General features: G+C 40.3%; 3 protein-coding genes across 3 annotated transcripts in view; 1 reads left to right on the forward strand and 2 right to left on the reverse strand.

The window, feature by feature from the left end:
* The window catches only part of LOC136346925 (cilia- and flagella-associated protein 298), a 38573-nt gene that overhangs the window by 13642 nt on the left and 7435 nt on the right, over positions 1-17496 (forward strand). The gene's annotated exons all lie outside the window — the stretch shown is intronic.
* On the reverse strand, positions 18-7617 carry LOC136348089 (uncharacterized). The gene is given in 13 exon segments (XM_066298664.1): positions 18-579; positions 636-971; positions 1018-1205; positions 1256-1447; positions 1494-1662; positions 1665-1844; positions 2472-2613; positions 3578-4137; positions 4197-4535; positions 4587-4963; positions 5055-5211; positions 5261-5401; positions 7330-7617. Coding segments are annotated over 13 exon segments (3516 nt in total). The 5' UTR covers positions 7603-7617; the 3' UTR covers positions 18-117.
* LOC136346910 (ornithine decarboxylase 1-like) lies at positions 8649-11533 on the reverse strand. The gene is made up of 4 exons (XM_066296458.1): positions 11216-11533; positions 10964-11154; positions 9517-10064; positions 8649-9458 (listed from the first exon to the last, which is right to left on the reverse strand). The coding sequence occupies exons 2-4, from the start codon at positions 11148-11150 to the stop codon at positions 8817-8819; spliced, it is 1377 nt and encodes a 458-aa protein (XP_066152555.1). The 5' UTR covers positions 11151-11154; positions 11216-11533; the 3' UTR covers positions 8649-8816.

A 17496-nucleotide genomic window follows, 5' to 3' on the forward strand; every position in this document is an offset into this window, starting at 1 on the left:
GACAATAACAACTATAATTACCAAAATAAGGTTTCATTTATTATTTCTGAGAAATCAACAAAAAAATAGAAGAATGCTTAAGTAAATTATTAAAAATATTTGTTCAAATTTTAAATATCACAGTTTAGACAAATGCACTTGGTTCTCACTGAACACCCTCTCCCAGAACTGGGCGAAAGCTCCTTCAGGCCTTTCCTTCATCCTGAACTCCTCATTCTCCATACTCAAATATTCGATCCTTTCCGTACTCACACTCCTCCATAGCGTCTCAATTTCCAACTCACCAGGGGGAGTGGGATTTCCATACCGGGCAAAATTAGTCCACAATTTCGTAAACTTGAGCATTAGCCGATGCTCCAAAGTGCCTTCTTTCGGACTCGTATTATAAATTGTGTGAAAGAGATATCCTAAATCATCCCCATGACTAGCTCCTTTAATCTCTAATCCGCTGAAAAATTTCATATAATTTCTCTCGGTGTCCAACTCAAATTTATAGAAATATAGAGGGTGTTTGCTGGTTTGCAATAGAAGCTTGGCAGATCGATAAACGTCTGCGAAGAAGCTATTGTGGGTGTAAACCTATATTACAAAAGATAATTATCAAGACAAATCTCAGTGAGGAAGATTATACAGACATTTAGGGCTTTGTTCAGTGCTTCCACGTCATCAATGGACTCTCCTCCTTTGATACCATACATCTCCTTGATCTCTCTGGCTACATTGGTATGTCCAGGACTGCCTCGCCTCAAATTCAGAGTAACAGGCACTAATGTGTTATCAACTAGGAAGTTCTGTTTTGATGCCTTTATTAGAGAATACATGAAAATTCCCTCCATAGAATTGTAGCCCATGATGACTGGAACTTTGTTGTATCTACCCGATTGCATGATATATAAAGGTTCTTCGCAGAGAAAGCCTCCTTTGGTTTCTATGACTGGGCAGAAAGGCCTGGCGTAGCTCACTAAATGGGGCTAAAAGTGCCGAAATAGAGAGGAAATAAGGAACCTGAATACTTACATCCCATATTTTACTGCTGGCCTCACACAATTCCTCAACGGGAACCTTCTGCAGCTCGCTTAAAATCAGTTTATCGTTGTGTGTTTCTATACCTAAGTGGTGTGCCAGCTCATATGTACATGAAAATTTGCCTCTGCTGAAGCAGTTAAGGGCGCACCCGCTCTGCATTATCGCTTTGTGGAATAGCCCTAAAAATCCGCCGTAAACAGTTGAAATTTAATCGTGACGAGTCAGTTACCCTTAGCCATGGGAGAAAGCATCAGAAGATGGACTGAAACCGCCCCAGCGCTCTCTCCGAAAATTGTGACGTTTCTGTGGTCGCCACCGAAGAATTTTATATTATCTCGAACCCATTGAAGAGCCATCACGATGTCTTTGAGACCGGCATTGCCGGGAGCTCCCACTTCGGGGTTGGAAAATGCCAAGAATCCTAGGATAATATTAGATTGAACTAGAAAAAAGATAGTGGTACCTACCTAGTACTGCTAATCTATAGTTTGTGGTTACCAAAATTACATTATTTTCTATTAAGTAATCGGGGCCATATATTTCGGTGCTTCCAGAGCCCCTGCAAAACGCCCCGCCGTGTATCCAAAACATGACAGGAAATTTCTCTTTCGTTTTTATCTAGAACGATTTCAGGATAAATAAAAAATCTTATTTCGTTTGCGTGGTTGTAGTATGGCTACCTTTGGAGTGTATACGTTTAAGTACAAGCAATCCTCGGATCCAATGAAAAAGCCCGAGAAAAGCCCCTTTGAATAGCATTCGGAGCCCTCTACTGTCGCTTCCCTTATTCCTGTCCATTTTTCTGGAGGTGCAGGTGCCTAAAAATGGATACAGTTAAACAGATTAAAGGAAAAAAGGGCAAAAATAAGCGTGTGTCCTTTTATTACTGCATATTCACGTGTTTCCTTCTCCTCAGAAAGTTAATAAATAACAGTTTAATAAGTTAATAACTATTTTTTTATTAAGTAACAAATTTTTCCATAATAATTTAAATACACACACCACTAGCGCTTTAAAGTGTACTCAGAGTAGCCGCAACTTCCACTTAGGACGGTGTTTTCGAACTCACCTCTAGAGATTTAGAGAAACGTCAACGTGTCAACCATATTGTTATGGCAACCGCTTTTCTTCTGTTTGTGTTATAATTTGTTGATTTTTCAGTGTAATTTTTTAGCTTTTAGTGATTTTTTAAAGATATTTCAAGCTGGATTTTTACTACAGGGTGAGTCTAAATTTTGCATTATAATAATATGATTGTCTGTTTGCGATTGGTGAAGTGGTGAAGTATTTTTCACCTTTCCTCTATGGTTAATTGTGGATAAAACTTCACGTATAGTTTGTGTAACCTACATATGTTTGTACCTACTATAGTATATTTAAATTTGTTCTATAGCAGGGTGATAATTTATCTTTTTTCTATCAAATTCAAATATAATGTCACATACTTTGAACCTTAAAGTACCCAAAGGGGGCTTGGCATATGGTATTCCCTGAAAACTCCAGTATCTTTGCCCCCTACAAGTCAAAGCCTCTCTGCCTCTCAACAGCCCCTGAGACACTTTCACCACTGGCTGTTCAGCACTCATGCTTCACCACTGTACTGTAGTACACTGCGATTTTTTTTTAATATTACATATATCACAGCAAAAATATATTATTATGCAGCAAAACATAACTAACTATTAAATTGGTACTTAACAATTAATTAATGTAACATTTATTAAAAGAAAATGATCGGGTATTTGTACAACCAGACAACACTTGAACTTTGTATACACTTCACATATCTGTGTAAGGTTTACACATATTCACATCAACATTTCATACACGTCTAAAGTGAAAGTATAGGATGTCTCAGCTTTTCATACGGAGATTTCAAGATTATGCGTAGTATTCATTATATCGACATACCGGGGCCGTTTCATAAGTACAGGTTTGAGGATTTTTAATTTATGGTGTGTTTGAAATTAATGTCTAAGGAAGATTCTCAACAGCTTTGTTACTAAGCTATAGGATGATTAAATCGGTAAAAAAATGACAACGACAAGGTAACAAAGAGAGTATTTTTTAATTGTCATTACAATTGGAACATCTCCATTGAAACACTGAAAAAGACGTGAACTCACTAGAAGGAATTTAGACGCCAGCCCGTTCGACGCGTTGACGATCACGTTTGGTGAATTTGATGGTCTTCTTTGGTGTTTCATTGAACATGGCCTGAATTCACCACACGTGCAAAAGTAAACTGCCCCGAAAGGCTGGTATCCAAAGCGCGTCTGACGGGTTAATAATTTTAATGAGAAGTTTAAAATTTTCTCTCTTTGTAATTTTTAATGAAGAGTAATTTTGAGGACCTGCCTTCGGGTTAAAACATTAGCACCCTAATGAAGATAATAAATATTAGACATATTTCTGAAGGAGAGATGAAAATGTTGGATTTTACAGCATGTTGTCGCATAACAGGATTGGACAGAAACTAACACAGAAAATTAGGATGAAAGCAAACTCAATTTTCGGAAAATATAAACTTTACTATCAGCCTTAACCAAATCATATCTTCAAATGCTCCTCGTACAGTCCATCCCAAAACTTCATTCTTTCCCCATCCACATTATTCACCATCTTCAGTTCTTCTCCAATTTCAAGAAACTCCAAATTATCATGAGTCACCGGCTTCCATTTCACGTGATTCAAGTCTTCTTCCGGGTTAGGTGTAGGCTCTCCATGTTTAGCGAAATTCGTCCACATTTTCACAAATCTCTGTATGTGCTTGTCCTCTTCGCTCCCGAGTTTGATCTCGTGGGTGAAGAAGGTAGGGAATAAGTAAAATAAATCATCCGCATGAGCAACCCCTTGCATCTCCTTCTTGGGGAGCTTGTGCATCAATCCCAGAAAAGATCCCTTCGCGGAGGGGAGGTAACTGTTAGAGAGTTTTCCCAAAAAACTGCAGAGAATCACTGTTTTGAAGTACTTGGCCATGGCAAAGGTGTGAAAATAATTTAAGGGTGTTTGCAAGGTCATTCTGTAAGCGTAGACTGGCTGATGCGAGTGTTTAGCTTGAAGCTTCAAAGATCTGTGGATGCCATGGGTGAAGTTTGAGTCACCTTTGAGCTGTAAAGAATTTTCTAATTATAATACTGTATTTACTATATATTAAACTTACGACATACCGTGTACAATTTCTCTATGTCCTCCTCATTCACGTGACTGTCTCCAAAGTACGTTTTCTTGAGGCGCTCAGCTATATCTTTAGCCTTATCGCTGCCTTTTTCCAAACCTAGTTCATAAGGGATGTCATCCTCTAGATCTTGAGGAAGTCCCACCCCTGGCACGGTCTTCCTGACCAGCTCGAATAAAATTCCTTCTAAAGAGTTGTACCCTATGATAATAGGGATCTTATGTCCTCCTTGAGAGTGCATGATTTTGTTAGGGTGTTCCGTTAATATGGCTTCAGCTGAGGGTGGCTCTACAACGGGGGCCCAAGGTCTGGCTGTACCTGCTTGGAGGCCCTATTAACTTTTTTACAATTCCTTCACAATCATCCCCAAAGTTCAGCTTACTTCTTTAAGGGTTCTTTGACCGCTGATGATGTTCTTAACAGACTCTTTCCGGAGTTTTTGTAGAATTTTCTTCTCATCGGTCTCCTTGTAGCCCATACATTTGGCGATTTCTCGGGAGTTGTTGGAGCCCCACGCCCAGTTGTTGAGGGCGCTGCCACTCTGCACAATTGCCTTGTGGAACAAGCCTTGTGTGCTCGGCGCGAGCGTGAGGTAGTGCACCGAGGCGGCACCTGCGCTTTCCCCAAAGATAGTAACGTTGTCGGGGTCGCCGCCGAACTTGTGGACGTTTCGCTGCACCCAGCGAAGGGCCATCCTCATGTCTTTCAAGCCAGCGTTACCGGGGACTTCCAGGGTCGGATCTTTGAAGCTGGCGAAGCCTGCGGATTAATTTTTTTTATGATAACGTAAACTATTGGGAATAGACTAATGACGTTCCCGTCAATATTTTTCATGCGTATAAATGATTACCTAAAATTCCTAGTCTATAGTTGATAGTGATCAGCACTATATCTTGAGTCATCAAATACTCAGGACCGTACATTGAGGTCTTATTGGAGCCGGTAGTGAAGGCTCCACCGTGGATCCAAAACATTACCGGTTTTTTCAGGGGGGTGTTTTGAGGTAGCTGTAATGAGGGTTCAAGGGTGAGGTGCATAAGCTTTACTCTTGCTTACTTCTTTGGTGTAAACATTGAGGTTGAGGCAGTTGTCCTCGCTGCCTATGAAGTAGGTGAAGTACATGTCGGGAGAAGGGCATTCGGGGCCCTCTTTGGCGGCGTTGCGCGTGCCCTCCCATGGCTCTGGTGGTTGCGGGGCCTAAGATTCGGTGCCGCATGAACATAATTCGAAAAACTAATTACTGCCATTAAATTTTATTAATATGTTTGCCTAGCATTGGCCTTGTCATTTAACATTAATTGATGTTCTCTGCAGTTGTATTTCGATACCAAGGTCCCGTGATAAGCCAAAATGTGTTATTTTTATTGATAACCCGTTGACTTGAAATTGCTACATTTTGATGGATTTCGCAATATATCATACGTTTTAGACTCTAATTTAAGAGTAGATGAAACCGCAAATTTATGTGTCGTTTGTCTAGTTTGTCATCTATCCAATTAAAGTAATAATACGCTGTGCCTGTTTAATAAGCTTAATTTAAGTTAAGTACAGTTAACTTTGTTCCTATTGTGGGAACAATAAGTTATTTTGATCGCCATGACGGTAACATTTTCATGGTCGACACTTGTTTCAAATGATCTCGTACTGACGCCGAATTAGCTGATCGATGCCATAACAGTCGTCACGAAAATACGTAAATCTCTGATAAGAGCCAAAATAGCCGTAGATTGACGTCATCCCGTAGCCACTGTGACAGTTTGCCAAGAAACGTTGAAGTCAGGTCAGTCCGTCTTTTATGACTCGCTGGCAAAAGGAAAATTTAAATACTTTGACGTCATTTAGAACTCTGCTAGGAATACACAGACATTACTAAAATCACCACGTACTTAATGGCACTGGAATCACGAGCTTAGATCATGATTTTTTATATATATATTATTTTATTTTGAACTGATTAACCTGGCTTGAATTAAGTTAGCTTGGGGTACTGTAATCAACTGCTTATAACAAATTTGCATACAGTCATGGAACGTATATGTGAACTATGTAGCGATGCAATTAGTAACCACTAACAAAGTTTAATTACAATAAATTTTCATTAAATTTTATTCTCCGCGTGTGTCCACTTATTAACAATTTTGACTTTCATTTAAGTGACCCTGGAATGACTGACGTGACGCTATTCGCAGTGGGCAGATCCTCCAACAGCACTAACTTTCGTTGGGGAAGCTCTCCAAAGACTCACGAGCACGTTCTAAATATTCGGCTATTATCAATTAAGATTTAGGCTCGAAAAAGAAATAGAGGACGTTCTCTAAACGTTACCGTGAAAACTCCGTTTAACATTGAAGTTGTTTACCGGGATCACATCTGTTTTGAAACTCAAAAACGACGCATTGGCGAGTATTCTCCAAGTTTTATCAGGAAGTTGTTCTAAATTTGCCAAAGGAGAATATAGAACTATTCAACATTGCGCGTTCGCCTAATTCGCAACATGTACCAATTAGCGATTACTCTTATCTCTCGACAGTTCCGACAATTGGGCAGGTATGTGCTCCTCAAAAACACACTCGACATCCACATGACAAATCATTGTTCATTCAACAATGAAGACTCAAGAGCCCTTGAAACGTAAACGGTGCACGTTTGCAATACTAAGTGTTCGTAGTACAATAGGAAAAGGAGGTTGCGTAAAAAAGCCATTATCGGCGGTGACCAGGCCGATTCCGTGAAAGAAAAAAAAATGGTCGAAACCAATCGGTATTATTAATAAGGCGATGTGGTTACCTGCGTAAGATTTCCAGCTTGAAGTTGGCAATTTCGTCTAGCAGGAAAGCAAATTTCGCATCAGAATCTATACAGGGTGGAACAGTAACATAACGGAAACTGTTTCCCGCGGATCGATATCTAATTTACGACCCCAGATCGCGTGTTAGTTGCCTTATTTATAGCGGTAATTCAAATCAATACCGACCCCCTTAATGCACTCAGAATGTTGCTTTCCATACGCTCCCAAAAGTCTATTTTTACTTTCGGACTTCAATCTGGCCTATTTTCTCGTCGAAATGCACCAAAAAAAAACTCACATGACTAAGCGTTTGGTAAACACACACTGGCAAATCTACCTTAAATCTTAAGTCTCCCATGGGTGCTTTGGCGTAGGGGATTCCCATAAACTTGTAGAACTGCCCTCCGCGGTAGTCCTTGCCTGGGGCACCCTTGAGTCGGCCCTGCTCCACCTGTACCACGATGTCCGCCATTGTTCCCTCTCTGGCATTCACCGAATGAAACAGTCGAGAAGCAGTTTCCTCAAAACTGTTTCGCCGAAAGCGCCGAGCGTAGACTGGGCGCGATGATTTTCCCGTCAGGCCGCGTACTGTATATATGTCGATTGCCATAACTATACCGGGTGTAACACATTTATTTCAACAGAATAGTAGACAGTAGCGGATGTGATACGCGAAGGACTAAACAGCTTCTCTGCGGTTAACGGGTCGGATGCCGTTCGGTCGTCCTGCAGTCCCTTTTGACTAGGACAATGGAGGACCGAACGCCGAGATTTCTCCGAAGCCGTTCGGTCCTCTTAACGTTCCAATGGGAATAGTACTTGTAGTCATCATATTTTGACAAACCAATTAGCGATCTCTATAAATTAATTAAAGATCGGCAAGTTTTCGAATTGGGTCGCACAGTATTGAAGTGTGCCAAAAGAGGATGTTTGCCCAATTTGATCTTTGATTGTTCGGCTTTTTAGTACAATGGCGGCCGGACAGACGACAGGACCGAGTGGCCCTCGAATCAGTTGCAGGAGACTCTCCGTCAGCTGACGAGGTGCGCTTTTTTCTTCCTTCTTTATTTCAGTGTTAAATATTAGAGATTTCGGTAGTACACAGGACGGGTGTGAAGTCCGAAAGTTTTCGACTGAATTCAGCGAATGGAAGCTTATTGGGAGCTGTGTGGAATCGTTAATCTACTGCAAGTCTGGTAAATTGGGTGTAATTGCGTGTGATGTGAATGTTCAAATAACCAGGCAGTTGCCTGCGCTGTAAGTGTGATGCCGCACAAGCTCGATGTCATGGGGATTACCTATATCTTGGGACTGCAAAGTTTATGATTATGATGTTATGATCTTTGACTAGCACGTGAGCAAACTCTTCGTATTAATTGTGTGTCCTTATAGGTGAGTGTTTAAGGTGATTCGGGTTAATGAAAAGTCAGAATTCATCGTATTCAAATCGTATCCACCGCCCGTTTAACCACTCAAGGAACTACCATAAGAACGGCACTGTTGGGTTCTCATTGTTGCGTCTGACGGCCGCTACAACCAATTACACTATGAGATTTTGCACAATTAACCGATCTACCGTCACTTCAGTGAAAAAAAAATACGCCGGGCTGCTTGCCTGGCACACGGTTATGGAATTGAGGTTAATAAAAGTCAAAGTTCGTCGTATCGAATCTATATTCATACCCCGTTTTAATACTAAACTAAAAAAGTTTGTCTCTCCCCGATGTTTACACAATAACCATGGCTACAGTGCCGGATCCATCCTGCAAGTTCCATTATAAAGCCAGTAAATGAAATATCAAATAATCAACCCTTTGAATTGGTTCATCCAACCATGAGATCGGCGCTGATCGTCGTGTAGGTCACTGGCTTCATTGCGGTGACGAGCTCGCTCGAAGGAATTTTCAAATTGTAGAGCTCTTGTTGCTCCGCAAGCGGTTCGTCGACGAATGCCACGTCTTCTTGTTGCACCGACACGATATTTTTGAACACGGACCATTCGCGATGGGTCATGACGTAGTAGACTTTGGGAATTGGGAACCCGTTGAAGGGGCTAGCCACGGGGAGAGTATAGGCGCCCATATTCTCAAACACCACCCATTCGCCGACTTGCATGTCAGGCAGAGACATATCCTCGATTATTTGGTCTAGACCGTCGCAGCTCGGCCCCCAAACGCTACTGGATATCTTGGGCTCCGCGTATTCTTTGAGGGGGATCGGAGTGACCACTTGATGATCGTATAGGATGCAATTGAAACTGCCGTAGACTCCGTCGTTGATGTAGTACATTCTGTGCGTCTCAAAGCATCTTCCTTGCGCGTCCTCCTCAGTGATCTTGCGAACTGAGTGGATGTTGCAAGCCAGAGTGTACGCGGAGCTCACGTAGTACCTCCCAGGCTCTGAGATGAACCGTACGTTCAGATCGCTGAACAATTCATCCAACGCCCTGTTGACGACCTCGGCGATCTAGTTACAGTAAGAAATGAGTCTATTTGAGGGGAAAGTTTATTTTTGCGAAGCTCACCTCAGAAATCGACGATCTTTTAACTCCGGGGTATCCTCCGCCAATATCAAGCAGCGAGAAATTAAACCCTAAGGTGTGAGAATAGTCAAATATGTCTCTGGCAGCTTTGATGGCCCTGCGGAAGACCGCAGGTTCCCTGCAACCGGAACCTACATGGAAGCTGACCCCCACCACGTTCAGGTTAAGCGACTTGGCGATGCGCAACAACTGCGGAGCTTCGCGTACCGGATCGCATCCGAATTTCATGCCCAAGGGGCATTGCGCGTCTCTGGCGTCGACGCGGATGCGTACAACTAGACGCGCCCCTGGGTAAATTGCGTGCACCTTGTGTAGTTCACTCTCGTTGTCGAAGGTCATGGTGGCCACGCCCACGTCGGAGGCGTAGCGCACATGGCTGATGGGCTTGGCCGGATTGGCGAAGATGATACGCGCGGGATCCACGCCTACCGAAAGAACTTTGCTGATTTCTTTGCGAGAAGCGCAGTCGAAACATACACCTAACGAAGCGAGCAGCTCGAGGATGGTCAAATCATCGTTGCATTTGACAGCTAGAACAAAAAAATTGCATGGTTAGACCTACATAACTGCCCGGTTTAATACCATGTGTTTTTCAAATATTTAGTGAGGATATATTGAGAAATTTTAACGGGATATGTGCCAAATATATTTGGAAGCCAAATACAGTTGTGTCTGCGAGGAATTGACTGTGTACAGCGTTCCCATTGGTTTCAGAAATATCGACAAAATCTCTTGTATATGAAAAGGTTTTTTCTAACTTACTTTTAGGGTACTTTCTTTCGTCTATAAAATAGCATCATGGGATTGTATATTCGAGGTTTCGATTTTACTTTACCGCCATCAACTCATTTTTTGGAACCTTGAGAATCTTGCGGTTTTACTTACTAGTCATGACGCCTAACAATACACTACAACATAGACGAGAAACATGCACGAAAACTTGCGAACTTAGGTCTAATCAAGAGAAAAAATGTTGCATTGCTTGCTATTTGCGCAAAGAGCTCAAAAATAGTTAAATGTAAGGGCATAATTCACGGGATGTAAAATATTACAAATGGACAGGAAATTTTTTCTCAGGATTTTCAGGGACTGAAAGGTCAGTGGCACACCGCCAAAAAGTTTATGGTAGAACAATTAGGCTTGACCCCTCAAAATGAACTGTCCTGTAGGTCTCAACAACGACTTTTTAAATTTTATTGTGCAGATTCTAAACGCCTAATGTGTACTCAAAATTTTAACTTAGTCTCCAAAAAACTAAGGCGGGTTTGAATCAAAATATTATAAAAAGTCTGAAATTTTAACGCCCTATATTTGGATAACGAAAATTAACCTAAAAACACTTAAAAATATGTGCACGCCACTTGCAGGTACACTGCACGTGAAGGCATACTTGCATTGCAGATTTGCGTTACTGTGATTATTCCCTTACCGTAATGGGGCTCTACTCTCGGCAAATGATCGGTCCATAATTTGTGTTTCTCAATTATATCTTTTAAATCGCAAACATAGAACGCTTCCTCCTGGTCGGTGTTCCTGGTCATGTTCCTGATGGCGTTCCAGGGGTTGGAGGTACGGTCAACGTTGACGGATTCTTCACACAGAACTTTGATTTTCATTTTGCTACGGAAATACCCCAACTTCGCTCTAATTCTACATTTTCGAGCCAACTTAATTCACTTACCTTTAGTGATTTTTTTTTTTTTGGGTATTGTTGGAGTGAATAAATGTATTGTGTGTTCTGCGAGTTACACGTACACTGTCGCTTAGTGTCTGACTGAGAGTGATTAATTCTCCCCACGCGGATGCTATTTAAACCCACAGATTTGCTTTACGTCACCCCAAATTCAGGTACTCGAAATCATCGCAGGAAATTCGAAAGTGGAAAAAGGCTAAAGAGAGAAAAACGAAGACGGAGAGATAACGAAAGAGAACAATACAATCATGTGCCGTGTTGAGTACTATAGAGTTCTTGCTTTCAGTGTTATCGCTGTGCAAACAATCTTTAACCTATAGTGTCCCCTTTTTATTAGTGCGCGATAAGATAAGGAGTCATGAGATTGTTTGTTGTTTACAGAGCTAAAAAAGCTCTCCAGCCGTTGTCCGAGAGCGGAAATGCCAAGGGGATGGCTCTCCCGAGATAGAAAAGATAGTTGATGGTGGTCGTTATCCTGTGGTGGGCACTGCTACATAAGTACAAACTGTCAAATAGACGAGCAGTACGGTTAGGTGGGACTGAGTTATCTACTGTGAAGTGTCACATTAGTGTGTAAGAAGTGAATAAGATTAAACAACGTTCGATTATTGCTAATTGGAAACTGTTATTGTTGTTATTACTATTATTAAGGTAAAGATTTTCGGTTCATGTAGGCTATAAAAATACATTGGCAAAAACGATTGTGAGTGCAAGCCGCAGAATTATAAAAATTTTTAAGCCCCCTATAAATCTCCAAAACAAGTGTTTCATTGCTAGTGACTTAAAGTGCCTTGTAACCTCATATCACCATAGATTTTAAGTGTTGACGTTATGATGTTTGTGGTTCGCAATAACGGCCTAACGCAGGAGCTGCAGGTGGTGGACCTGCAAAAATGGTGGGCTGCGACCCCCTTGTTCCGCGAGACTCTGGGCGCTTTGCGCCATTGTGGAATATGTTTAGGCTGGTGCAGGCTATGAGCACGTCACCCGGCATTTCACGCCGAACTCATTTGTACTTTCATGATTTCTTATTTAGTATCACTCTAATAACTTATGATTACTATTTCTATACTCTTTTGAAGGTGCCACGAGCGGAGCTACCACGATTGTGGAACCAACCGGTGTAGAAACTATATCTAAGTGATTTTTTTCCTTCCGAAATGTGATTCTTGTTCGAGGAAAATTGCTTTTTAAATTCATAAATTAAAATGGCTAAGAGAGGTACCATACGCCAATAGTTTTTAAACAAATATGTACAGATTGTTCCATTTTCGTTGTAATCGTGGGATTCCTCGGTCATCATCGAAGATAGACAGATGAGGTTGTCGCGAACCTGTGTCACTTCTAAGGGAAACTAATAATGACGTTGACAGAATGTATCCAGCTATCTTAGTTCGTGCACTACAGGGCCTTTTTGAAAATATCTTATTTTTTCACCCCCCTCCCCCCCAATTTGAATATGCATCAAGTTATTGAAAAGTAAAAACGGTGTCGGAAAGAGCTTTTCATGTAGAATCTAGTGACGTACTCAGAATTTATTTATAGTTTACAGTTTTCGAGATATGGACCGCACTCGCCTTTTTTTAAATGACACTCGGGATATTTCTCCTTATTCTTGTTATTATTAATATTATTATATTATTATTTATTATGCAGTTAAAAAAAGACAAATTTGTTTTTGTTAGTAACATATTCATGCTCTAAAAATGAAATTATGTGTTGAACTCTTTCATAATACATACTCTTAGTTAGGTTTGAACTGTTTATATAAGTATCGATCAGTATAATTGTCACTAACTATTTTGTTTTAAATATGGCCGCCTTTAGTAACAATTCTAGCAGAAAGTGTTCAATTTGTGACATTATTTGCAATAACCATATCGAGCTTTGTATTTTTGAAATTGGGAAAATTAGTTAGATCCGAATAGGTAGAAATATACAGAGTAGTGTATTAAAAAAAAGCCATAAGTTTGGTCCATATTTTAAAAACAATTAATTGTAAATAAAATCTGAGTAAGCCACTGGATTCTACGTAAAAATTTCTATCCGGCACCGTTTTTACATTTTCAATAAATTGATGTACATTTAAACTACAGGGGGGGTCCCAAAATAGAATATTTTCAAAAACGTCTCGTAGTGCATGAACTAAGATGGCTGGATAACTTCTGTCAACGTCATCATTAGTTTCACTAGAAAGTGGCACAGGTTCGCGGGAACCGCATCTCTCTATCTTTGCTAATAACCGAGATATCCTACGATTACAAAGAAAATGGGAAACCCTGTACATGCTGTATATATATCATAATTATTTCGAAATGTGATATTTTGAATCTTGTCATCGATAGTTTCCAAAAAACCGAACATTTTTTTCCCTTTCATTATTTATTTTATTTATCGTGACTAAATCATGCGATGGACAGCAAAAAACTGTGGCACAGGTGGTTCCACGTGTCAAAATCTCGTGGATGGCCTTCCAATGTTTCTAAAAACTGAGCAGATGATCGAGCTCCTACAAATATCAAATTTTAAAATGGCTCTCTATTTGGAAAGGGCTCAACCAAGTCGTGCAGCAATGATACCATAATACATATATCGTTTGAAAAGTGGACTTAAGAGTGTGTCACCAGATTTCTTCTACCCCTTAACGTTTTGCCTATCTGTATATAAGTCCATTGAAAAATACATCAAAATACTTTCGGTATTGTGCGTGCTCGTCTGACCTGCTTGCCTGCCAAACATGAGTCATTGTGACCATCTCCCCTTTTGAATGCGGTGAGGACAATGTGGTGGAAGGGAAGTTAATAAAAGGTTGAATTCATTATATTGAACTTACAGTGACTCAAAGAGAAAATGATACACGTGTATTAATTACTATTTATTATTAAATTTGTATAATATTAACGATTAAAAATTTTTAAAAAATTACAAAGATAGGAAAAAATTTTAGTTTTATTTGTCTTCAAAATGAGTTTCAAAACTGAAATAATACATTTCTTTTTTAATCGGTTTTGTAATAAATTAATATTTAGTTGGTAGCACCTTAGCAGAAGACATCTTCGCGAAGACGATTTGGGATCGATCCTACCAACTCTTTAGTGAAATCAGGGGAAATTTTCGTACGTTCTTCGAGAAGAACGCGTTCCTTGTTGGTCTTTATTGAAAGCTTCATATTTCCGCTTCTAACTCAGCCCAAAGATTTTCTATGAAATTAACGTCGGGTTGTTATGGTAGAGTGTTTATTACACGAGGGCAGTTATACAAAAACGACCCTTTCACAATTTGAGCGCCATGCTTCGGATCGCTGTCCTGGTGGGACACAAAGTTGTTAGCAACGTTCAGTTTTTCTACGCGAGCTTATAAATTTTGCTGTGATACATCCAAGTAAACGTGCCTGTCCACAATGTCATCGATGAAACGCAATTTTCCTGTCCCAGCAGCGGACATACAGCCCCACACCATCACACTCCCTTCTCAGTGTTTAACGGTGGCTCTTGAATTTGCTTTCTTCAGCTCTTCAACGGATTTCCTTCAGACCAAAGCCACGTCCGTCCGATCCAAAGAACTGGAATTCACATTCGTTTGTAAATAAAACTCATATGCAAAACTCGTCTTCTTTATCCAAATGCTGTTTGGCAAATTCTGCTGTGACCTTTTGGTTCTCCAGACTAACGATCGGCTTTTTTTATGGCTTCCCGACCATGGAATTGATGTTTTCGCAAAGCCATTTTTATGGTTTCTGGATTCGCTGACTTGTGTAAATACTTTTGAATTTCCATAGCAACTTCGTGGGCAATTATTTGGGGATTTGTTTTTACGTATCGCACAATCCACCGTTCATCAGCATCAGTAAAAATTTTTCTTGGGCTTCTCCTTATCTCGTTTCATAATTTTGCCTCGGTCTTAAACCTTTCTATGATGTGTTGTTCTGTCGCAGGACTTGTTTGTAGATTATCGACGATTGCCCTATCGGCCTCGTCGTTTTTATGATGACGAATCACTAACTCGTGTTCTCTCACAGTGGTGTGTCTTCCCACGTTGATTTTGAACTGAATTCCAACGAGTGCCACAAGTCAACAAGAAATGTTAATCCTTCGCATTTTTGAACATTTTTTGAATTCGCAAATATTCTATCATCGTAAAACTGCCCCGTGTATATTTTGATTTTGAGATTCGTTTCGAAAGCAAATAGGACCTAGTTTTTGTCCTTTTGCCCTACCTTTCTAAGAATTACTTTTTTGTTTTTGATCCTGGATATTATAGAATAGATGTAGCATAATATTTAAAAAAATTCGTACCCTACTTTACTTCGTTAAGTTAATGAAAATTTATTAATACACAGTGATTTACTGCCAAAGTAAAATATATTTCGCTCCTCAGCGTTTACATAATAATATCGGCTTCAGCGCCGGTTTCGCTGTGCAAATTCCTCTATAAAGCCTACAAGTGGAATACTACATAATCAACGCTCTGAATTGCTTCATCCAACCATGAGATCAGCTGATCGCCACTTGAAATACTTAATTGTTGCGATAAGCTCGCTCGAAGGTATTACCAAATTGTACGATTTCGTAAGCGGTTCGTCGACAAATGTCACGTTTTGAGATAGTTTCAAGTGTTGATTTCCCTATTTAAATCGCTGACCAGATATCCTTCCGTTAGCTCTTGATCGGGCTCGTGAAGACTGGCTGCTTTCAAACTGGTACCGACGGTCCAATCAAACCGATGCCAAAGTACACGCAAACGTCCTATGAAGTACTGAATGGATTTCAATAAATTCGACTGAGTCCCTGGGAAGCGCGGCAAACCCTTCGAGGGGATGTCGGAAATACTTTTCGTGAGCGCATAAGCCCAGGTTAACGCAAAGGTCCAAATGCACAGCTAGTGATTGTTTATTGTCGTGCAAGTACTGTTACTGCTTTTTGGGGGTGCAATTTATGAGTCCGTAGATTTAGGAGCGTTGATCCCCAATACTCCCGATGAACGTCACGTGACGTAAGTGCAAAACGGTTTAATTACCTTAGACGATGGCGTGTAATAGCGTTAATCTCACGTTTTTTTATAGTCAAAGACATTGTAGACCTGATAAAGAGTAGTTTATTAACTTTTTTAAATAAGGGAGCCCTCGTTTAATATCATTCCATCAGGACCGATAAGGAATTTAAATATTATTATAGTATGTTTGCTCAGACCTTAATAGTAATTGTCTAGATATCACTTTAATGTTTCATACATTTGTTATTTTATTATCAATTTAACGTTCCATACAGTTTTAATTATTTTTGATAGCGACATTAGACTTAAGTTGATTGTGTCTGCAACCGTTAAGCATCACTATCCCCTTGGGCATGCGCTTCCGTCAATTTTGGCCGTCTTTTAAGACTAAAACTTGTATCAAGTCAAGACCTTTTATCGTATCTCTGTTTTAAAACGGAGCCTCCTCGATAACATGCAAGTACTAATTAATGGACGATAAAATGTTCATAATTACACTAAAACACTGTCATTCATTATCGAGCAAAGTAGTGGTCGCGGTGCTGGAAAAAAAGACCAGATACCACGATGAAACTACTTAAATTTGCGTTTTTGCATTCCGCGGAGGCAACAAGTAAAATTTTCAAAAACCCGCCGAGGCGAACCGTGAAGTGGACCCGTACGGTCCTGAATCAAATTGAAATTTCGAAATTTTTCACACCAAGACTTTCCTCCGAACACAAATCACAATTTTCCATTACGTCGTCGACTAGAAAATTTAGGCTTTTGGACGCGAAAACTGAAAGAGAATATCGACCATAATGGCTGGCAGCTATTCAGTATATTAACACCTGCCACGCCGGGCCCTTTCCGAGTTTACAGTATCAACGACGTGGTCGAGAAGTCCAAGACGTGGACTATATTCTTGCCCGATATCGATACTTACTACGGTAAGCACATGCCGCCTTTTTTTTGGGTGTTCCGAAATTTCGGCAATTTGGGCGAAATTGTTTTGTTGAAGTTTCAAAGTGGCAATTGAAGCTACGACTATCGTCGATTCAAAGGTAGAATTAAAATTTAAAAATGGCAGTTTCCATAAATAACGTTTCAAGTTCAGACCGTCGACGAGTCAAATCGAGAATCTGTCAGATCAGATACGTGTAAGCCATTCGACTGTGATTACTAACGCTCTAAAACAGACGTTTGACACTCCAGACATAGACATTTTCCACATGACATCAAACCATTCAACTTGATTGGAACGTCGCTTTCAGCTGTCAAGTGCAACGATGATTTGC

Source organism: Euwallacea fornicatus, chromosome 2 (assembly GCF_040115645.1).
Source record: "Euwallacea fornicatus isolate EFF26 chromosome 2, ASM4011564v1, whole genome shotgun sequence".
NCBI lineage: Eukaryota > Metazoa > Arthropoda > Insecta > Coleoptera > Curculionidae > Euwallacea > Euwallacea fornicatus.

Coding starts and splice junctions, on each gene's coding strand:
- LOC136346910 (XM_066296458.1), bottom strand. CDS start 11,150: ATGAAAATCAAAGTTCTGTGTGAAGAATCCGTCAACGTTGACCGTACC. Junction 10,065..10,963: donor GAGAGTAGAGCCCCATTACG/GTAAGGGAATAA, acceptor TTTTTGTTCTAG/CTGTCAAATGCAACGATGAT. Junction 9,459..9,516: donor AAAGATCGTCGATTTCTGAG/GTGAGCTTCGCA, acceptor TACTGTAACTAG/ATCGCCGAGGTCGTCAACAG.